This window comes from Denticeps clupeoides, chromosome 5 (assembly GCF_900700375.1).
Source record: "Denticeps clupeoides chromosome 5, fDenClu1.1, whole genome shotgun sequence".
NCBI lineage: Eukaryota > Metazoa > Chordata > Actinopteri > Clupeiformes > Denticipitidae > Denticeps > Denticeps clupeoides.
Genome location: NC_041711.1, coordinates 25,626,627 through 25,649,841, shown reverse-complemented (window position 1 = coordinate 25,649,841; position 23,215 = coordinate 25,626,627). Strand labels below are relative to the sequence as shown.

General features: G+C 41.8%; 2 protein-coding genes across 7 annotated transcripts; one reads left to right on the top strand and one right to left on the bottom strand.

Moving 5' to 3' along the window:
• Positions 1 to 715: 715 nt before the first annotated feature.
• On the top strand, positions 716 to 17,097 carry kcnn4 (potassium intermediate/small conductance calcium-activated channel, subfamily N, member 4). Of its 3 annotated transcripts, none has more exons than XM_028980466.1 (10): positions 716 to 1,415; positions 3,844 to 3,939; positions 7,311 to 7,607; positions 7,683 to 7,774; positions 8,149 to 8,284; positions 10,531 to 10,641; positions 12,582 to 12,703; positions 14,619 to 14,688; positions 14,815 to 14,981; positions 15,316 to 16,327. In XM_028980466.1, the coding sequence occupies exons 1-10, from the start codon at positions 1,131 to 1,133 to the stop codon at positions 15,317 to 15,319; spliced, it is 1,380 nt and encodes a 459-aa protein (XP_028836299.1). In that variant the 5' UTR covers positions 716 to 1,130; the 3' UTR covers positions 15,320 to 16,327. The 3 variants fall into 3 exon arrangements, 2 of the variants coding, with proteins under 2 accessions (XP_028836299.1, XP_028836298.1); XR_003749798.1 differs by adding an exon at positions 16,862 to 17,097 and having other exon boundaries at positions 717 to 1,415; positions 7,311 to 7,774; positions 15,316 to 15,692; XM_028980465.1 differs by having other exon boundaries at positions 717 to 1,415; positions 7,311 to 7,774.
• On the bottom strand, positions 16,711 to 20,681 carry LOC114790410 (zinc finger E-box-binding homeobox 1). 4 transcript variants are annotated; one of them, XM_028980461.1, is made up of 3 exons: positions 20,631 to 20,681; positions 20,055 to 20,216; positions 16,711 to 19,543 (listed from the first exon to the last, which is right to left on the bottom strand). In XM_028980461.1, exons 2-3 carry the CDS (start codon positions 20,163 to 20,165, stop codon positions 16,796 to 16,798), a joined length of 2,859 nt encoding a protein of 952 aa, XP_028836294.1. In that variant the 5' UTR covers positions 20,166 to 20,216; positions 20,631 to 20,681; the 3' UTR covers positions 16,711 to 16,795. The 4 variants fall into 4 exon arrangements, with proteins under 4 accessions (XP_028836294.1, XP_028836295.1, XP_028836297.1 ...); XM_028980462.1 differs by having other exon boundaries at positions 20,055 to 20,233; positions 20,631 to 20,677; XM_028980464.1 differs by lacking the exon at positions 20,631 to 20,681 and adding an exon at positions 20,490 to 20,539.
• Positions 20,682 to 23,215: the final 2,534 nt, after the last annotated feature.

Below are 23,215 nucleotides of genomic sequence, written 5' to 3'. Positions count from 1 at the left end.
AGTAGAATAAAATGACCATGGAGGCCTCGTTGACCTTTGTTTTTAGACTCATATTGTTAGTCTGGTGACGTAACAGAAGATTCCTTAAAATGTATTATGGGAATAAAAGTTTAGTTGGTCAAGAATAAGTACTAGTCATATGATCTTCCTCTATGAAACCAAAAATCCTTATGATAAAATGTTGTTTGGTGTTGTCCTTATTTTTGTCTGACCCCCTTCCACGATTTACATTTTTGGTTTATGGCATTTATCAGACGCCCTTATCCAGAGCAACTTACAATCATTAGTTACAGGGACCGTCCCCCCCTTAACTTAGGGTTAAGTGTCTTGCTCAGGGACACAATGGTAGTAAGTGGGATTTGAACCTGGGTCTTCTGGTTCATAGGCAAGTGTGTTACCCACTAGGCTACTACCTCCAGAAGAGAACCCCCTTAAACTAATGTACACATTGATGTCCATCATTAATTCTGACCCATTCCTGAAGGGTGGCCCACTCGTCCAATGGGAACAGTCCATCCGACGGCGTTGCTGTTGCCCAGCGGCGCCCACAAATTCACAAAGCTTCACAATAAACCCGAAATGTTTCGGTGAAAATAGTTTATTTGAGGGCGCTCGGTGAAGCCCGACAGGTTAAAGTGTAAACCAGGTGTGCCCATCGGTGTTAAAGCATGACCGACTGGATACTATTAGTCAGGCATGATCTCACCAGCGTGGCCATGCTGGCCAACCAGCCTACGAACCGAACAGCATGCGGTTTAACTGTTTCCAGAAGGGCCGATTAGCAAATCCGAGTGTTTAGAGCATAACAAACCTAAACCGACCACCATCAAAACCACCCGTGAACGCAAACGCCGAGATAACCGATGCGCGCTCCGCCGCTTCCTGCTCCTCGTTATCTGGCGCTTCTGCGCCGGCCTTATCTAGAAAGCGCCCCCTCATCGTAACCCATGCAAATAAGCGGCGGGCGTGGGGCGCGCCAGGTCGGACACGCCGAGGACTCCAGGTACGCGCGCGTCGCCGCGACGAGCACCCGGGCAGCCTGACGCGCGGCGCGCACCATGTGCCATGGGCCGGCGTGAGGCGCGCGGCCGGGGGGGGAGACGAGTCGCCTGAGGACGAGGACAGCGACGATGGAGATGGCCGCCCGTGACCCGCGTCCCGACGCGAAGCCGGACGGCTCGGAGCGCGACGGCCTGGTCAAGCACAACGGCGGCGACGCCGAGATCGCCGTGCCCCTCTCCCACGCGGGGAAGCGGCTCAGCCCGATCGAGGGCGACGACCTTTACAGGTTAAGGGACAGAAAGTTTCTGCTGGAGGACAAGAAGCGCCTGTGCGCGTGGGCTCTGGGCACGGCGGTGTTGGGAATACTCCTCATGGTTCTTCACGCTGAGCTGTGCCCTGCGGTTTACCAGCCGGTAAGCAGGTCGTTCATTCCCTTATTTTTTTTTTCTCAGTCCGTGACATGCATGCCAGTTCTAGGATTTAAATGGCATCGCAACAGCAAAAAAAGAATAAAATCCTGCACGTCTAATGTAAACATGACGAGGGCCGATATGCAGCAAGTGCGCAGGAGAACACCAAAGACCAACGCTTACTTATCATATACGATCCGAGAGACAGGCATTCCCGTGGCTGTTGTGTTGTGGGCAATTCCGCTGCACACACGCACACGCACACCCACACACACACACACACACACACTACAGAGATTTTTCCATCCCAGTGACTGGCCTCTACTTGCATTTTCCTACAAATTATCTCGATTTCTTCCGTTTCCAGCCATTATTTTAGGAGATGCCTAAAAAGTTGGTGCAAAACGTTTCAGGGCAATTTGGAGAAAAATGAATTTGCATGCAAGGGGGCGGCTGTCTTGCCCACCCTCCAGGCATAACTTTATTTTCAGATTACCATTTTCTTGGAAACCAGGTTATGCAGGAAAATGGGCTATTTGTGGAGGTTTTTCCACATTTGACTCCCCCTCGGATTGCCCAGAGTCATATTCTATCTTTCCACACCATTTGGTGCATAATTAGTGCTTGTTTGAATAATGGATTTGTGGGTTGACCTCCAGCGGCACGAAAGCATTGTGCTAATTTTCATATGTTGTCCTCAGAGTGCAGCACGCAGATTGCCTGCCTAAAATCATGGAACTATTAATATCTGTCAGTCTGAACTGTTTTCCCGGTGCGTCAGAAAAAGCATGCATTTGGCCTACAGACCACATCGAATCATACAAAAGGTTTTAATTTAAGGAACTGACAGAAGGGCCTAAAATCCAGGTCTATCATCAGCAGCATCAGAATACTTTTCCTATAATAACCTAAAAGTAGTGGAAATGGAGAACATTTTTGACATCCAGCATGCTATTCATCACCTATTATTCAACGGGGTGGTAGTAGCCTAGTGGGTAACACACTCGTCTATGAACCAGAAGTCCCAGGTTCAAATACCACATACTACCATTGTGTCCCTGAGCAAGACACTTAACCCTAAATTGCTCCAGGGGGGTTCTGTACCTGTAACTACTGATTGTAAGTCGCTCTGGATAAGGGCGTCTGATAAATGCTGTAAATGTAATAATTTGTGTGGAGTTATTGCGATATTGTCTTGATATGGGATTGTTTTTAGTGCTTTTTACGGCCTTTTTAAATTAAAAAACGTTTTCATGTCGGAGGCGGCTTGAGCGCTTGCCTGCTTCGGGAAGGTGTTAATAACTGTCGGCAGTCACGTTAACACCCGAAACTGCGCCCGGGCGGCGCGGCGTTGCCAGGCTCGGGCAAATAAAAGCGGACATGTTGCAGATGCTGACAGTGAAGTGGTGGAAAACAATGCGTGTTGCCAAACTCACGTCACCGTGGCTTTCTACCATGAAATTTCCTCCCTGTCGCCGTCCGACACTGTGCAATTATGCCTGTATCTTTTTACACCGTGAAGCCCTGCAGTGGCCATTAGCTGAAGTCGCAATTAAAACTTCCACGGCCATTACATCGGTCATGGGCGTCATGCTAATAAAGACAAAAAGAGCTTAATTTCATGATAATTGTGCACACGCACCCAGTTGCTGAGGAAATGTCAAGTGAATATTTCACCTTGATGATAACCAGATGAATAACTACTGTTATTCACAGTGGATATCGACAAATGCACGCATATTTACTATCCATATATAAATATTATTATATAAAACATACCATCATATCATCATTGCTCTGTGGCAGATGACATCATTTGAAATGACAGGCTATTTGGTCCACTTTGTAGCATGCCAAATAAGTTGCACCTACATCCAAGTATTTGAGTGGTGGCCAGTGCTGAAATAAAGAACATTATTTACATTTACATTTACAGCATTTATCAGACGCCCTTATCCAGAGCGACTTACAATCAGTAGTTACAGGGACAGTCCCCCTGGAGCAACTTAGGGTTAAGTGTCTTGCTCAGGGACACAATGGTAGTAAGTGGGATTTGAACCTGGGTCTTCTGGTTCATAGGCGAGTGTGTTAACCACTAGGCCACTACCACCCTATATTATATTCTGATGTGTTTTTGTATGTTCTCATTATTGTGTTCTAACTATTTGAAACACTCTATACTTAGACTCACTGCCTTGGACATTTGTGTGTGTGTGTGTGTGTGTGTGTGTGTGTGTGTACTGCACACATTTATTTCAATACTTTATTCCTGCAATGGATTTCAACAAGCATTGTTTCTCAGAGGCCATATCAAGACATTAAAACAGAGAACTAGAAAGCTGAGGAAAACATGAAGTATGTTCTTGGCTTTTGTGTTTGCCATTTGATTTCAAAATGAAAAGAATATCTGCATATTTATCTTCCCCTTCAGCGTTCTATATACCCCCTTACCATCAACTGCCTCATCAGCTTATCAACAGGATGCCTTCTCATCTTCATCATTGCTTTCCATTATAAGGACGTTAGGGTGAGTACACCTTTTACACAAGTAAAAATTAGATCATATGTACAGCACAGGCCAAACGTTTGGGCACACCTTCTCATTCAATGTGTTTTCTTTATTTATATGACCATTTACGTTGGTAGATTCTCACTGAAGGCATCAAAACTATGAATGAACACACGTGGAGTTATGTACTTAACAAAAAAGGTGAAATTAATGAAAACATGTTTTATATTCTAGTTTCTTCAAAATAGCCGCCCTTTGCTCTGATTACTGCTTTGCACACTCTTGGCATTCTCTCGATGAGCTTCAAGAGGTCGTCACCTGAAATGGTTTCCCAACAGTCTTGAAGGAGTTCCCAGAGGTGTTTAGCACTCGTTGGTCCCTTTGCCTTCACTCTGCGGTATGGCTCACCCCAAACCATCTCGATTGGGTTCAGGTCCGGTGACTGTTGAGGCCAGGTCTCCACTTTTTGTTAAGTACATAACTCCACGTTTGTTCATTCATAGTTTTGATGCAGTCAGTGAGAATCTACCAATGTAAATGGTCATGAAAAAAAAGAAAACACATTGAATGAGAAGGTGTGTCCAAACCTTTAGCCTGAACTGCACATCATATGTGCTGAGGTTGGCACTCCTAATTTGATGTGTTTTCATCTTAATATAAAGGGTTGTGGTTACATGTTTGAAACTGTGAGTTTTATACATTTAATGAATCCCTAATATTAATTTTTTATTGAATTTTTTAGGGGTGAATGGTTAGTGACCTTTCCTCTATTATGTTTGATTTTGAAACATAGAACCCTGGGTGTAATCCTTGTCAACCTGAGAACACCAAGTTCTCCAACACCAAGTTCAAAGCTGTCACCACATCAGCCACAATTTTGAAATATCTAACATGAGAAGTCTCATGAGAAGTGAACAGTATATAGTGTCTGATTGCAATAGCACTTGTCAAGGGGTGGGAATATTGTCAAGTGTAAGCATCTTAGCAACTTTGAAAGTTGAAAATTATGAGATGACTGGTTTGGATGATTTTTTCATATTGCAGTGGGTTACTACTTAAAAAAAAAAAAAAAAAGTCACATGTGATACACAGCAGCACAGCACACGATGCACACAGTGAAATTTTCCCTCTGCATTTAACCCATCACCCTGAGTGAGCAATGGGCAGCCATGACAGGCGCCCGGGGAGCAGTGTGTGGGGACGGTGCTTTGCTCAGTGGCACCTCAGTGGCACCTTGGCGGATCGGGATTCAAACCGGCAACCTTCTGATTACGGGGCCGCTTCCTTAACCACTAGGCCACCACTGCCCCATGGCAAAAAGGGTGTCACGAACTGTTACATACCCTCTACCTTAAGACTGTATAACCTTTCAGGGTAAAAGTACTTCCTGGCAGTGGTTTCTTTCACCAGGATATTGCACTCTATCACAATGCCGGATTGATCAGTAATCGTTTAAAAAGCCAGACTTTTATCTGTTGCTGAGGTATTGGGAATGCATAAATGATAGCATGAGGGAGACCTAGACATAATTAGATTGGTGGATTTAAAGTTGTATCACTGTATCTGTGTTGGCAGCTGGGTGGCCTGTGGGTTTACTTTTAATGATCGTGCCAGACAGTAAATGTTGCAGACTTGCAAATACTGATATATCCATTCAAGGTGTTAATGAGTTGTTGGCTTCGAGTAACGGTGATCTGTTCAATTTATTTTTGTCATTACACCATGAAGTAAGACACCTTGACCCACAGTTGCCCACTCACAACTGGTTGATTGTGAATGAATGAATATGCTATCAGATCATTGTCATATTCTTGAAATATGTTAACGGGACGGTTATTCAAACTGTTTCCAGTATAAGTGACAGACCTTACAGAGAGCCTGATTTTGAAGCGACTGGGTGGGATCCAGGAATAGTTTCAGAGAGGGTGGATGTGCTGCATATGCTAAGGAGTGATAAGACCTGTGAAGTGAGAGGAGGGGTGCAAGTTATCATATTGCTGCACATGGATGGGTGATTCTGGTAGAAGAAAACATAGAATAAATACTGTAATGTTTGCCACAGTTTCTCAGTTTAAAACATGCAACAGTACAAACCTCACATTACTTTATCCTAATAATGCTCAAGTTTGGGATATGGGAGAGCACATGAGCACATCTTTTTTATGGGGCATGCATGCGTGGTTAGAGTATTAGTAGAAGGGGTTCTGGGAAGACCTTAAACAAATTGTAAGGAGAGAGAGGGATACACAGTAGATACCAATACCAATATTCTGTATGTGTATGGATGCTTTAATATGGGTGTAGACTAGAAACATTAGTGACCTGAAATTGGTTTTACTGGTCCACGAGAAGGTCCCTGAGGATTATTGAGAACCAGTTGCTCTGATAAATTCTGGAAAACAAAAACACACTTGCTCGACTTACAAACAATGGTTTTAATCATCACGTAACAGGGTACGAAGATATCGACACAGAACACAATAAAAATTCAAGGACTAGACACAACGAGGATACATTTATACACATGACAACAGGTGTACATAATCAAGGCATTAGGAACATGCACAAGAAATATTAAACTGCAGCCAGGAACATGGAACCAAAGCTCTGACTAGGACACCAGTGGATATTTTCAAAGCATCACCCCCAAAAGGTCTAATCCTGAGTATCATGAGGGTCTGCTTGGTCAGGTGTGATGTTTGGCCCTGGTCCATTGAACTCATTTGAGTACTTAAACACATGTTACTGCATGCATGTACTGCCAACACATCATCTGCCTCTACATGATCCCACTTTAGCTCCTCTCACACCATCCCTCCCATGTTGCACCATTCCAGATCCTCATGTATCTTCCCCACCATTTCTATAGCACCCCAGTAATGTCTTGCTACATGCATCACAACCAGGCATTATTATTTAACATTACTTAAGGCTCTTATTTTAGTTTTTTTACATTTTATTTTCATAAATAAAATGTTGCAAACATTTATGTGAGAGCAAAGATCGTTATTTGCAGTTTACTGCAAGTTTTTAAATATCATATTTTAATATTATCATTAGTGAACAGCGGTAGTAAAGGTGGGATAATTTTTCAGAGTATGTCTCACTGGACATTTCAAGGTTACAGCAACTGTCAGGTAAAAAAAATAAAGTGATTTCCTTTATTAAGTAACAGCTTTCACATCTCTTTTGTCTGTGTCTATTTTAGACATTTGACATGTGATGTGTTCACTGAAAGCTTGTCATTTGTTCAGGATTCAATAGCGTGTAAAATTAATTAAATTGCTTGATGGCTACCTACCTTTGGTTAATCATCATTTATTCAGAGAAATAAGTAATCTATCTGTAATATATTTGTTTACATGCTTATTTTTTTTGTTCACTTTCAGTTGTTCATAATTGACCACAACCAGGTGGACTGGCGCATTGCTATGACCAGCAATCGAGTGCTGGGAATTGTCTTAGAGTTGATAGTCTGTGCCATCCATCCCATTGTCACTTACTGGGAGCCAGGTGTGGAGGACAAGGGCATCACATTTGTTGGGCGGACGGGAAACAACTTCTCAGCCCCACTGTGCCTCTCGGCCAGCCACGGGGACGCTTTGTTGGACACAGAGCTTCTATTGTCGGCACTGATGTTCCTCAGACTCTACCTGGTGCACAGGACAATCCTCCTTCACAGCAAGGTACTGCTGAGCGCCTCCTACAGGAGCATTGGCTCACTCAACAACATCAACTTCACCTTCCGATTCGTACTCAAGGTGCTTATGAACAAATACCCTGGGAGAACACTGCTCGTCTTCATCCTGTTCTTCTGGCTTATTGCCTCCTGGATGCTCACACTGTGTGAAAGGTACATACACACCCACAAAATGAAATCCATCTAAAGCAGCAAATCAAGCATTGATGGTCAATTTGATTCTTTAATCAGAATTGATTATTGAACAATTTGTTATGTAATTAAGCTGTTTTTGGAGCATGTATAAAACTCAGACTAATTGCTAACCACTTTTTACTGGTTGCCAACTCACTCACTTTTTGTCTGCATACCATTTATGTCCTCACTCTCTCACTTCTCCATGTCATATTCGGGCAGAAAGGAAGAATGAGGTGCTTTACTTGGCCAGGGGTAGAATACTTTTCAGATAATTAAACTGATCAACTTGTTTTGTCAGTGTAAAGAGATTATATCAGCCCTGGTCCAATCTCCCTTTTACACCCGTGCAGACAGGTCCAGGAAAAGACAGGAAACATGGACACGGCCCTCTGGCTCACAGCCATCACCTTCCTCACCGTGGGCTATGGAGATGTGTCACCTCAAACCAGCTGTGGAAGAGTGGTCTGTCTCTTCACGGGAGTAATGGTAAATGCAGTGTGGTACTGTAAAATAGTGTAGACACAGCTCTCCAGGTCTCTAATGACCTGGGACTTTTTGAGGTCACATACTAGTGTGTATGAATGCAAATTTGTTCCCGCACAATGTCAACATAATAAGTGGTAGGACAGATATCCTGCCAAAGCACAACTTGGAACAATTTTGTGTTGCTGTAAAGACATGGAAATGTATGGAAACAGATTTGACTGCATTTGATTAATAATTGTCTCGCACTGAAGGGTCTAATAAATAGCAGATATTAGTGCGTTTGTTCAAAGGTATCGGTCAGATGTGGGGTTAGAGGTTTCAAGCCAAATAAACCTGTGTGTTACTGACAACATAACAGTTCAACCCTCATTCCATTTAATAAAGCAGCCAGTGTTGTCGCAAAATCATTATGAAGCCAAGCCTCCGGCAAAAAATTCTAACGCAGTCGCTTGGAAAGACTCAAAGTCCATATTTAAATGAACCCAAATAGGTCTGTTATCCTTTAACTAGCATTTTGCACCACTTACCTTAAAATGTGCCAAAAGCACTTCCTAAGTAGTTTTAATGTTGGATGGTCAAGCCCAGTTGCATTCTGCGAATATGCAGGAAGAGCTAGATCAAAGTAACACTCAACACATTGACAGATTTCACCTCTTCAAAAAGCTAAGGCGTGCTACTACCTTTCAGTATTGAAGATTGTAGAGCACTGTTCTTCAACTCATCATTTGGTCCGGAAACCCAACCCTCCTTAAACTGTGAGGCAGGTGTAAAGCGTCTGTGGTTTTGTTGTCAATCAAATGCAGTAACTACTGACAGAACTGAAAACAAGGCCTGGATTTGGAATCAATAATGCAACGGTAGTGTATAGACAGTGTTTATTTATTTGTATGCTTTTATGTATGTCTATGCCAGTGCTTCTCAAATAGTGTGGTTTGTGTGCCTCTAGGGCACATGCTTTTTTTGTGCACTCTGAATCCATCTATAAAGTCCACTTTAATTAATATCTTTGTATGATTTTACGTTTTAATTTCAATAAATGGCCATTATACAACGGAGTAAAGGAACAAGCTAAGAATGAATGAGATTTTTTATTGAATTACGGTCACAGCGAGAGGGGTCCCTGCTGATGTGCGTGGACTCCTGTTTCCGGGCCAGACCAAGACACCGCCCTGTCAGAGTGGAAAAAAATCCTTCACTCCACTCGCTCTCCAGCCCCCTCTCTCTTTTTGCTTTAATAAGCTTTCCCCCTTTTTAAGGGAAAACTTTCCACCATTGCCATTTTTAGGTGGTTTATAGCCTTTGGCACCCCTCAGTCAAGAGGGTGTTCCAACCTGTAGTTGGAAAAGAGGAAAATAAAAAGGTAAAGGGTGTTTCCTATTCTCTGTCGAGCTACTCTCAGGGCCAATGAGTCTGAGACCCAATTCACACCTGCATTCTCTAACCTCATTTAACATCACTGAAGTAGCTGTTAATGTGTAATAAATCAAAATAAGAAAATATTGGACACATTGATACCAATATTGCATTTACATACAGATCGATTTCTGTGTAGATTTCTTAACTTTGTATTTTTCAATAAAATATTTGATAATATGTCATCTGTACCTATTCTAATTTCACTGTAATTGTACATACAAATTGTATAAATTATAATTTTTTGTTTAATTATTACTAAACAACATGTGGAGAGGGAACATGTAATATTTCACAGTGATGGCTCACATAATTCAGTCAACTTTAAAGTAATTTGATTTCCCACAGACCTTTACATCAGACCTATTTGATATACCAAGAATGTTTTTTTTGGGAACGGGGTAGGCTGATTGCATATTTTATTCCAACATAGAGTAATGTGCTCCCAAAGTAATCTGTGAAGTATTTTACTGCTAATATAAGACACCAGTGAAGGAAAACACAGAAACACATGGCAAGTTTGATGGATTAATTTTATGTCTAACCAACTTGTACCATTTGTTCTTTCTTAAATGCAAACAGCTTAAGGGAAAACAGGTAACAGGTTGTTTTTATTAATGATTTGTATTTTTCCACTTGCACTGGCAGGATGTGTTTTTTTACAAGATGACTGAGATAATCATTGCATGAAATAATTATAGAATGCAGAAGTGTTTTTAGTCTAAACAGTTCCACATTTCTATGTAAACCTTAAGATTTTGCAAATGTTAGACCACTTTTGGCCCATACAGCTCACATTTTATTCATGCCGATATGTCTGTATTTGTTGTAAGGGTGTGGCCTGCACTGCCATGCTGGTAGCTGTAATGACTAAGAAGCTAGCACTAAACAAAGGAGAGAAACATGTGCACTTCTTCATGATGGACATCCAGATCTCCAAACGGGTGAGTGCAGATGGACAGTATCTGTAGCAGCATACAGTATATCAGATGTGAGGTAGATCTTCTTCAGGGTCTGATGGATGATATAGTATCCCTGTTAACTGAAAATGCATTTTAATGGCATTCGTGACTATAGTTGATGATAGCCAATGATAAGGGTACAATGTTTTGTTACCTTATGTCATTACATGGTGATACAATATCAAAAGTATAGTAGCAATAAATAAGAACACACCCGTTACAGGTCAGGAAAATTATCAGGACGTGTTGTGCGTTTGTCTAATTATAATTAGTTGCTGCAACTAATTAGTTGCTATGAGTAATAAAAAGATGAAGTTAGGAAGTATATAATATGTTTATATGGTGCAATAAAACTACTACTAATATCATTATCATCATAAGAGGGAGAAACATAATCACAAATAAAAATAATAATAATATACCAAATACAGCACTTATTACTAATATAAACTAATAATCATAATTCAACAAGCCTTAAGAAATTAGTCATCATTTGGTGTAGATGAATCAACATTGAAGGGGTCCTTGTTCTGTCAGTAAAATGGTCTTTTGTGCGAGGGTTACTAATACGAAATGGTGATATGATTGGTTTGTGTTATGACTGAGTGTGTAGAGAAGCTGCAGAGTAGTGCAACATTATAAGTTATTTAAAAATAAACACTTTTCATCTCAAGATGAAAGATCTGTTCTTCTAAAAAAAAAAAAACATTCTTTGTGGGACTTCCCCAGTAAGGAACATATAAGAATAGAAAGTAATAGAAACCTGGTCTAGCAGCAACAAACCATTAAAGATTACGGCCTTTCTTTAATTGAAAAGAAGCAGCAATCACACTGGCTGAGCCGCTGTGACTGGAAGCAGCAATATTTTCCGTATAGCACGCGTGTTGTGCTTTCTGAGTTTTTTTATAATATTATTTTTTCCTTAAATAGGGCATTCCACCGGGCATAATAGTGTGGGAAAGTGCATGGGGGGGCTGGGCAGGGAGGGCCGACAATCTCTTAATAGCCAACAAAAGGCGTCAAAAGGAGGAAATAATCATGTCCCTGTCCGGAAAGGGACTTGTGTGTGTCAGTCCTGTGCCGTGTTTGGGGCAGACAGGAAACTGGATGGTCAGATGTGAGTGTCCTGCGAGCTGCACGTGTGATACAGGAATTGGAAGACTTTACATATGGTGGGTGTAGGGGGGGTTCAGACTGAGGTGTATTGGTGCTGTTCCGCAATCCTCAACAGGATCCATCTGTTTGCTTATCAGGGGGAAACGCCTGAAATAAATGTGTGTGGCGGCAGATTCTATAAGTGTTTCCACTGGTTTAAATAGAAACAAAATGAGTGCTTCTCGTGGCACTAGACTGGTTAAGTTGGGTAGTTTCCCACCATCTTCCAGCCTGTCAGATGGGTTGTTAAGCGGTTGCTTCGTTCTCTTTGGCAATAATGCCGAGTCACTGTTTCTGTCAGTGGGTGTATGGCAATATGAATGGCAGTTATTCTTTGTGTACATTCAGACATGTTGATTGACGAATTGGCCATAGCTGACAGATTTTTGCTGACTGTAATAAAAGAGACCATCTGGGACTGTACGGATTCCAGTAATAGCCATCCACACCAAGAATAGAAGCGGTGACATCAGCATGAGCAAACAATATCTCTGTCAGTCGTGCAAGTAGAAGCAAAGCACATAAAAAGCTGTCGAGTCTGTATCCTACGTTCATGTGTGACTATTCTTAGCCTAAGACATTATTCCTGGAAGCATGATTACAGTTTCATTCTGTTAATAACAGGTAATAACAGGTTTCAGTATTCCACTTTGCTCAATGTCAAGCTGTCTGTGACTGGATTCGATTGAACTTTGACATATACACTTCTTTCTCACACTGCTGTGAATTTTTGAAATGTTGTTCTGACCACTCTTTCCATTCTACAGATAAGACACGCTGCAGCAAATGTGCTGAGGGAGTGCTGGCTGCTCCATCGAACCAACATGACCAAATGTGACAGTGGAGAACACCGGCATCACCAGAGATGCCTGCTGGAGGCCATCCGTGTGTGAGTCACAAACAGCCAGGGACATGCAAGGCGGTGTATGTGTGTGTGTGTGTGTTTTCCTGGTGTTGGTCCACCGTAGACACGTCACAACAGCCCCAAGGTCTGTATGAAAAACGTTTCCTTCCCTCTGCCGCTCAGTTTTGGCTGTGTTTACAACAGCATGTATCCATCCTGTTCTTTCTATTAAGAAGAGCTACTGTTATCTGTTGTAAAATTCAGACACCATGCCCTTTTTCTAACATGAAATTCAGTTTGTCTATGCATTGTCTAAGATAAGGACAAAACCCCTTGCACTCTGGAATTCAGAATGAACAATGCTAAGAATTTGACTTTTGCCCAATTCAAATGATGCAATTATCTGACACGGCATGAAAGTGCATGAAAGGCACGCACTGTCATGTACGTTCAGCACTGTGTTGTCCAAACCCACTGTGTTGTCAGGAAATGAAAATGTCTAGGTTACCACAAATCCATTTATGAGTGCGTTTAAGAAATGCTTTGTTTCAAATAATAGTTGTCAACCTGAATTATCCTTGATTCAACTGTTTCACACACAAAGGGGTTTTCCCATGGCTAGTCTGACTGGGATTTTTGTACATTTGATGAGAAGACAGAAAGAGAATGGGAAGTGAACTAGACACATCTTATAGGGTCCACTTCTGTCTTAGTTTTCCCCTTGAATGTTCCTTCTTGTTTATAAGTGTTCACTTCCTTTCATGGCTGATTGCTGGACTAGGTGCGGAACTGGCATGGTCTCATAAACAGCCCAGAAGTAATAAGCTGATGCATGAATCAAGTTCAAGTTCAAGTTGAGCTTTATTGTCATTTCAGCTAAATACACAACGTTTCTCCGGAACCTGGTGCTACATGTAACATTTAAGCAAAGTTACATACTGACATAGAGGGCATGTGTGTTACATCAGCAAACCGGGCTACATAAAGTGCAAAAACATGGGACACAAGCAGTGCAAGACAGCGAGTGTAAGAGTAACAAGAGTAACATCAATTAAAACACATAGACAACAAAAAAGACAGACACATCAGATACATTAGGAATGATGGTGCAGAGCGATGAAGTGCTAGCAGGCATAATGAGCTAGCAAATGGTAGGAAGCTGAACAGCTGAATGGTTAATGTGTGTGAGATACGTGAAGGAGAATTTGGTTGTTATTGCTATATTATTGCCAATGTAATGCTCTGTGCCCAGATTTTGTCAGCTTTAGAACTTGCTGATTCCTCTTGATTCCAAATATTCAATTGTGCTGTTGTGCTGTCAGCAAATTGAAGATATTTTGCAAAAATAGTTTAAAATAGGGTGTGTGTGTGTGTGTGCCCTGTGGTGGGCTGTGGCCCCACCCTGGTCCTGGGATGGGCAGCTGCATCCCCTTGTTGGGAGTAAGCAGTCATGGACAGCGAGTTGTGAAATTTAGCTGCCACTTTTATCCCAAAGCATTATACACAAAAGCAATAACTTTAACTTAACTAAGTGAAGTTGAAATTGAAAATAAGTCTTAGTTAGTATGAGGATGTACAAGATGGTTGCGAGGAAGATGTTTCTTCACGAGACTCTTGAAGCTTTGTATGTAGATTTGGCATTGCCAGACTACATTCCATGGTAGTCTGGATAGAGCCTTTATAAAGGACTTCAGGTAGTTGGTGACAGACCCAGAAGTCACTGTGTATATTTTTCTCTGTTTGGAAGAATGAGGAGAGGACTGTGTCTGAGACTGGGTCACTGTACAACATTCATCTTATTGAATTATTGCTTAATTCTGTTCTGTGCTCGGGATTTTTTTGATACACAAAACTCAGTCCCAAAAATCTTTTCTTCAATATTCAGATGAGTGATCAACACAACACTATATGTTCTGATATATAAGCCCTTAAACACTTTGATTCTGTGTATGGACAACAGTTTTCGACACCTGCGCCTCAAGCAAAGAAAGCTTAGAGACTACGCTAGCGAGATGGTGGATCTACCAAAGGTAGAAATCAAATTATCAAGACAAATTCTTTACAACATGCTGACATATATAATTAATTACATACAGAGTTAGAACTGATGTGTAGGTGCTGTGAGGAAACCCTCTCTTTGCATGGTGTGTCAACAGATGCAGATGATTATGTGTGACCTGAGCGCCAACTGGAACAACTCCTACCGGGAGCTGGAACAGCGCATCATCTCTATGGAACAGAAGCTGGATGAGCTGAATCGGTGCTTCCAGCACTCCTCTGAGCTGCTAGCCCAAGTAGTGCGAATTCGTGGCCTAGACCACAGGTAATGCAAATCATCAAAGCAATTATTAACATTCTGTTTAAGGTCTACATCAGGGGTCACCAACCATGGCCCTGGAGGGCACTATCCCTGCACAGCTTGGTTCTTTCCATGTTCCACCAGACCTGATTCAGCTTAAGATCTGGGTGGCAATCAGTAGAGAGGCTGAATCAAGTGTGTTAAATGAGGGTACATACAAATAATGCATCACTGCATTATTTAGGGGAAGAAAATAAATGAAATTTCTTCTGTAGAACTTAAACTGAAAATATTTTATTGTATTCCTTGAGCCAAGCACTGATGATCACTGCTCATAATTTTCATTTCTCATCAACAGGTGATTTTCACTTTTGGAACCCACTTTGGCTGATATTTTCAGTGGATTTTCTGTGCCAGATTTCAGAGCCCTCATTCCCATAACTGCACCATCTGGAATGCTGCAGAACTGGAAGACATCCCTATTGAAGCCTCCGTGCTTAATGGACAGCATGAACGATGCACAAGGGAGAATACTGTGAAAGCAACAGATGACTGTCCTTGGCTAAAACAACAGAAGGAAGAAAATTATTTATGACTCGATGAGGGGAAAAAAACGGCTTTAAGAAAAGAAACTATTAAGCTTAGGTTTGACAGCAGCAACCACACACGGTTTAGAGGAAACGCTTCCCCCAGTTACAGACACAGTCAGTAACTTCATGGAAGCTGCAAAAGAAGGTGGAACAAACTATTTTGGCTCACATCCACTTTTCATGCTTTGTTTTTGAGTGGCCATTTGTTCTCAAATGCTCCTTCACAGTACCATAATGTCACAGTCCTTTTGGTTAAAAGAACAAACAATCTAAACAATCTAATAATTAAGATGAGATATGTGTCTCATATATAACAACTATGCTAAAATCACTTAAGACTGAGAATATTACACCATATTACAGCGAACTGTGGCTGCTTCATTTGTGTTAAGTTAATTACAGAGCAATTTGAGAACATTGGTGTATTAAAATCTCAGTTTACAGTTTGAGATGGTGTGGGACATCAGGAAGACCTACAGTGCACTCTAGTGGGTGGGGATATATCAGAAAATGAAGACAAAACTCACGCATGCAAAAAGTGAAAGAACAAATCCACCTGACATTCATGTGGATGTCTCTGAAGACTACATTCATAAAGTCCATATATGCAGACCCTTTAGACATTCTTTGTTTTAAATTCAAATGCTATTAGCTGAAAGTCTATTTACATGAGAAATTTGGTTTTGTGAACGGTTGACAAATATGTTTAATTTAATTCCAGAAGCATGTTCAAATCTGTGAATGTGAACATACTTTTGTCTATAAAATCTAAAAATTGAAGTGTATGTCTTTATTTTTAAGCACACATACACCCACCCACCCTCATTTTAAATGAAAAAAAACAAACCATTCAATATGGCATAAACCGCAAGAATACATTAGAAGTGCCTAAAACAAATGTTAGGAGTTTTGGTTTTATAATCAGTAGTATAACATTAGTTTACCACAAAGAAAATCTAGCTATTGGTTGTTGAACAAGACATGTCATGTGTGTCTTCCTTACTAGCTAGGCCACCACTGCATTAAGCATTAAATTTGAATGCTTAAAAAATAAGACTCAACATGGCAATGCACATAACCTAAGACAATTAAAACGTTTTATTTTGATTTCATTTTTTGAGCATCATCAAAAAAAAAAAAAAAAAAAAAGATAAAAAGGCAGTATTTTGTACAGTATTGCCGATGTACAGTATTTTAGTATAGTAGTCAGTTCATACAGACCACACACAACATTTTTAGGCCAAAACCTCAGTCATGGTGTCCTGGTCTGAAACTTTTCATTGTCGAATGTAATCCATTTTTTCCATTTTTCAGTTTATGCCACAGAAAGGAGGACGGCCTTAAGAACTTCAGCCCACACTTGCAGGTGAAGGAGCCCATGCACTGCTTCCGTAACCTTTTCTGCCCTCTTCTTGCCGGGCCCTTCTTGTGTCTGGATAGGGCCAGAGCACCGTGAAACGTCCTGCCGCAGGTGGCGCATATGTAATGTACAGTGTCTGCATGCACGACCTGGTGTCGCAGCAAGTGCAGCTGCCGGTGGAACGTTCTCCCACAGGCGCATCGGTGTGGGCGTACTCCTTGATGGAGGTAGCGGTGCTGCACAGCTAGACATGGCTGCCGGGAGACCGCGCCACACTGGCGGCACGTGTACACGATCTTGGAACGCCAGTTCATTTTCAGGCGCAGCTGAAGGGACACTTGCTTACTTTGGTTTACAAACAGCCCAAGTATTTTTAATGGAGCAGCGTTGTGACAACTGAGGTCTGGGACTGATGGAGAGGGGACTAAAGCAGGTCCTCTCCAAAGTGAGGACGCAGGAACTGGGGTGATGACTTGGGGTCTGATGGCACCGAATAATTGCCACCTTAGCGTGTTGCTGGGAAAGCTGCTGGAGCTTTGAGGTTTAATGAGAAGGTCCTGAGGTCCTTGAGGTCCTGCCTTAACAGAAGGGGCAAAAAGGCGAAGGTCTGTGGGCAGCAAGGTCCATTTATCAGTGGGGGCAGAGTTTCTGGTTGCAGAGGTCACTATCACATCAACAGGAGAGGATGCGGTCCCTAGTGACGCCGGTTTGCAAACATTCAGAGGAGCAGCTACCTTTGCAGGAGAGGGAACGTGTATAACAGTAGACGTTTGAGGAACTTTACTAAAACAAAGAGAAGAAGGGACAGTGGACTGCAACGTGCTGACAAGCGTTTGAGGCTTAATCACGCCTTGCAGCAACAGGTTTTTCAGCTCCAAAGCGGCTGTTGAATTTGGGGCGTTAGCCTGTGGGCACCTCAGTGGAACCTGTGCGGTCACCAACTTTGCCTGAGGGTCAAACGTCCCCTTCCTTGGGAGGACCACCTGAGTCCTGCCGCCCCCATGCACCGTCGAGGTTGTGGATGGAGATGCCAGGTTGGCTGCTGGATTAGTCAGTCTTTTAATAATCTTGACAGCATTGCTGGCAGACACAAGGGAGGAAGGCCTTTTACCAGCCACTGCCTGGCTCATACGGCTAGTTTGCTGGGTCGGGGCGGCGCTTACGGATGTCGGTACGACACGGATAATTTGGTAAGGAGAAGGCTGGGTGACAGAGGGAACTGTGGGAACTTGTGACTGACCCTGGGCCACCGAGGGCGTGGCCAGGCATGTGTGTTGTTTGAGCAAAGCTACATTGGCGAACGGCTGCCAACAAGACATGCAGGTTACAACAGGGTTAGCGTTAGCATGAAGCTGCGTCTCTGGCCGGTCTTCATCACATGCAATCGGGCCGCGGCGACTCAATGTTTTCTCCTTAGAAGAGCAGACACTCAAATGGCGTTTTAAACATACAAATGGGCCCAGATCACAATGAGGACATTTAACAGAACTCAGTGTGGGCATTTCAGGATTTATTGCAGACGTCATATGAGGCAATTTAATAGCTGCTCTGGTTCTGCTATGATGACCCTTACGCTTCCTGACGTAGCTGCTGTTTTGACTCCAGTTGTCATCTGAATCAAAAGGAAGCGAATCTGTCTCTGATTTGGACTCAGGGCTGTACTCAGTGTCACCTGCAGGCAGGGAGTCATCACTTTGCAGGTCCTCATCCATTACCTCTTCTTCAGCAAGCTCCTCTTCACTATCCCACTGCAGCGGTGCACACTCTGCCAGCTCAGGCTTAGTTTCCTCTTGCTCTGCAGACACACCGGCGTGTGGGATCGGCATTCCCTTCAGTATGCAGCTTCTGCTTCCAGCAGCTTCTGCTTCAGTGTTGTCCTGTTGAGCAGAGCGCAGCACAAAAACTTGGATTTTTTTCTGGTGTGCCACCGCTGGTAGAGCTTCTCGTGGGAAGATGGTTGTGATGCTTTTGGTGTGTCGAACACGCAAGGCATAAGCAGTTGTCATTTCCTTGCCATTGTACGTGAGCTTGCAATTGTTACGGTCAATCTGGGCCACAGGTGGTTCAGTTTTTATGTCATGCTGGATGCTTTCTGATTGATGATACGTATGATCCTCATTTAAAGATGTTGGTTTAGGATATCCTGATGTATCAATTCCAGTCTCCTTCTCTTGCTCCAGTTTAATTTCAGTATTCCCATCAATGGTTGCCTGTAAAACCTCTTCAGAGTTTTCCTGAGATGAAACAATTTTTTCTGAGGAATAACCATCATTTGCCCTGTGGTGCTTCCCCAGATGCTTGTTAAGGTGCCACCAGTTTTGACTCAGAGTTTCACAGTTGGGCTTGCAGCAGGATAGAGAGATGTTTTGGTGTGCATTGTCCAAGTGCATGGCGAGAGAAATCATCCACTTAAAAGTCACACCGCAGAGGTGACAACGTCGATCAGATGTATGTCCGTGGAAGTGGTCCACTAGGTTGCGCATGTTGTTGAAGTGCTGTCCACATTCCCAGCACACACAGCCCTGTGTATGTCTATGAAATTTGAACCAATGATCTTCGGAGCTGCTGTCATCATCACTTGAACTCACAGGACACCGGTAATCTACATTATTATACAAAGGGGGAAATCCATCTGTCTGGAAAAAAAAAAGGTAAAAAGGGGGTTAGATCAAGTATTACGATGAAAGCATTCAGTGGGGGTGTGCGGTACAAGAATGAGCCACGTTCAAAATGGCCACCTTTCATTATGGCCAGTTAATGTTAGCGGACTGTATAGCAAACGATTTCTTAACAACGTGTTTCTTATTTCTTTCAACTGAAATGTTTTTTCTTGGGTGTATCAAGCTGTAGAGAGAACAATGATATGCAATGAAGGATTATGGTACACTTTTAAAATTTATCTTATACATATCTAGTGAAGTCAATAAAACTTTCTTTAATTATTTTTTTTGCAGTACCAGCAAAAAAGTAAAACGTTTCTCCTGCTTTAATAAGTTAATTCATTAAGTTTTAATTACATATTCTTTATTATTCATTTTTTATGCATTATTAAACTACAACCTTGGGTTACTATATATATAAAATTATATAAATATAATTACAATTGAATTATATTCAAAAAATTTATATTGTGTTAAAAACCCTCACAGTTGAAGCTGGCTGACGCTGGACCGCTTCATCCGGTCGTAATTCCACTTCTGCGCCCACAGCATATGGCTCCAGCACGTTGTCACCTCCAGCATCTGCTTCAGTCTGCATCGCGGTGTTTAGGAAAATGTCTGAAGTGACGTGGCGTGGATCTGCGCAGTTCTGGAATCAACGTGGAACTACATCACAAAAATGTAGTGTTGTACGTGATATACTCCACATACATTTAAATATTTACAGATTAAAAGAAGACCTGGAAATTCTGAATAGGCTTGCAAAATTAGCTAACATCGTTTTAATTGACTGTTCACGTATGCGGTGAATAAAAACGATTTTATGCACGATCTCCCATAAAGTTGTTTATAAAGGTTATAAAGCTTATAAAGCCACTAAGGCAGAGCTGGGACTGGACCCGACACATGGGAAAACACGCACCGGTCGTTACCACACGTCCACTGTGGGAGATCTGAACTTAGAGCCCCGTAAATGGTGTAAATACTAAACCGATCAACTGACGCCGGCGTGAAGTGATTACCATTAAAATATTAGACGGAAAAAACGCTTCTTAACAATTACCTCTACACGCTCAACACTATTTGATTAGTTTCCATATCCTTCTTTCCCCTCCTCTTCCGAAATTTACCGGAAAAGGCGGGGTCTAATCTTGGCATACACCTCCCAGAATGCACCAGAGTTGTTTTTGTCCTCCTCCATTACATACATTTCCCAGCATGCACTAGGAGTGTTTACTCACGGTAAGCCTTCTTTATCCAATGTCCATTTCTCCATGTTGTATCATAAACAAAAAATTGAGTTTTGAATCAAGTTTATTAGTCAAGTATCATCACCAACCATATATAACACAATTAACAATATATCAACAAATATTTACCACTGCAAACAATAACTTACAATAGACATTTGCACAATGATGTAGAATTACATTTTACACAATTTCACAAACATTAATAGATACTGAGAGAGAGATTGAGATGCTATGAAAGGGTTAAATGTTTCCAGGTTTTCCAATTCCAGGTTTTCCAGCTAATCTGTGAGAAAAAATACCTTTTGTTTATATCCAATTATTTATGGTTCTGCGCAAAAAGGGAGTTTGAAATTGAAGCTCTTCAGCCCACACTTGCCATGAAAATGGGTCTGACTGCAGACTTTAGTAACGTTATCCCAGTAACGTTATCCCTTTTAGAACAATTTCTTCACTTTATTGAAAAAAAAATTCAACCATTTAATCACTGATTTGTAATCAGTATTTCATTACTGATTAATACTATGCAGAACAATTTAGATGTGTAAGTGAAAAGCCAGACATAAAATTTCAGAAATGCTGCAGTGTTCAATACAGCATTTTAAGTTGTGTTTCCCAACCCAGTCTTCTGAGTGGACCACACAGTTCCGATATTTATATTCCCACTTCAAGGAGAGAGGTTCAATGCAGAGGACACATTTCACTGTGTGCACCGTGTGCTGTGCTGCTGTGTATCACATGTGACAATCACTTCACTTCAGTACGCACAGGATAATGCCAAATGAGGAGCAGGCCTATAAACTATATATTTTACTACCTCTAAAGCAATACATTCCTACTAGCATAGTAATACTAAGTGAAAGTGAAGTGATTGTCATTGTGATACACTGCAGCACAATAAAATGTGTCCTCGGCATTTAACCTATCACCTTAAGTGAGCAGCCATGAAAGGCGCGGTACCTTGCTCAGTGGTTTAGAATTTGAATCTGCAACCTTTTGATTACAGGTCTGCTTCCCGCAAGGCCATATAGTACGTATCTACCAGTATATTCTATATATATATACCAAAACTAGGGATTATGTGTAATTAATGTAATGTAGTGTTTGACCCATGGACATAGATAGATGCTTCATATCCTGAAATTTCTGAAGGTATTCAAAGGTATTCATATCCTGAAGGTATTCAAAAAAGGAAATAAACAAAAGAGAAAAAGCAGCATTGTCAACTGGTGCCATATTGTGAGTGGATTTTCAGAAGAAGGCAAAGGATCAAGATGCCAAATCTTTTTGCTTTTGGGGCAGTGCAAAACTTTGCACAGTTGTAAAAATTATACAAAAACTGTTTTTCACAACGTTCGCTGCTTCAGTGTTTTTATAACTTTTTGTCAGTTGTTTCTGTGGTGTATTAATGTAGAATTACATCAATACACAATTAGCATTCTCTTGGCTTTTATTGACAATTATGTCAATATTTGCAGTGTTGGGCCTTTTTTCAAGACCTCTGCAATTCGCCCTGACATGCTGTCAATCAACTTTGGGCAGTCCTGACTGATGGCAACCCATTCCTTCATCATCAGTGCTTGGAGTTTGTCAATCCCTGTACTTTATGCAGATATCAGTCTGTGTTTTGGTGCTTTTTCTTGGAGTGAAGTGGCTTCTTTGCTGCCCTTCTTGACACCAGGCCACCCTCCAAAATTCTTCACCTCACTGTGCATGCAGATGCCCTCACACATGCCTGTTGAATCCTGCAGCAGAATCATCTTTAGGAGACGGTCCTGGCGCTTGCTGGACTTCTTCACAACACTTGAACCTCTCTCCTTGAAGTTTTTTATGATCAGATGAGTGGTTGATTTTGGTGCAATCTTAGTAACAGCAATATCATTGCCTGAGAAGCCCTTTTTATGTAATGCAATGATGACTGCACGTAGGGTTGTAGTAGCCTAGTGGGTAACACACTCGCCTAAGAACCAGAAGACCCAGGTTCAAATCCCACTTACTACCATTGTGTCCCTGAGCAAGACACTTAACCCTAAGTTGCTCCAGGGGGGACTGTCCCTGTAACTACTGATTGTAAGTCTCTCTGGATAAGGGCGTCTGATAAATGCTGTAAATGTAAAATTTTCCTTGCAGGTAACCATGGTTAACAGAGGAAGAACAATGATTTCAAGCATCACCCTCCTTTTAAAGCATCCAGTCTGCTATTCTAAATCAATCAGCATGACAGAATGATCTCCAGCCTTGTGCTCATCAGCACTCTCACTGGTGTTAATGAGAGGATCACTGAAATTATCTCAGCAGGTTATTTTGTGGCAGTGGAATGCAGTGGAAATTGATTTTTGGGATTCATTTAATTTTCATGGCAAAGAGGGACTTTAATCTGATCACTCTTCATAACATT

What these genes read in the sequence shown, in the direction of transcription:
- kcnn4 (XM_028980465.1), top strand. Translation starts at nt 1,131, where the DNA reads ATGGAGATGGCCGCCCGTGACCCGCGTCCCGACGCGAAGCCGGACGGC. An exon ending in GTCTCTTCACGGGAGTAATG is followed by an intron (nt 8,285 to 10,530) that starts GTAAATGCAGTG and finishes ATTTGTTGTAAG; the next exon opens with GGTGTGGCCTGCACTGCCAT. An exon ending in AGATGGTGGATCTACCAAAG is followed by an intron (nt 14,689 to 14,814) that starts GTAGAAATCAAA and finishes GTGTGTCAACAG; the next exon opens with ATGCAGATGATTATGTGTGA.
- LOC114790410 (XM_028980461.1), bottom strand. Translation starts at nt 20,165, where the DNA reads ATGCAGACTGAAGCAGATGCTGGAGGTGACAACGTGCTGGAGCCATAT. An exon ending in AGCGTCAGCCAGCTTCAACT is followed by an intron (nt 19,544 to 20,054) that starts GTGAGGGTTTTT and finishes TTTTTTTTCCAG; the next exon opens with ACAGATGGATTTCCCCCTTT.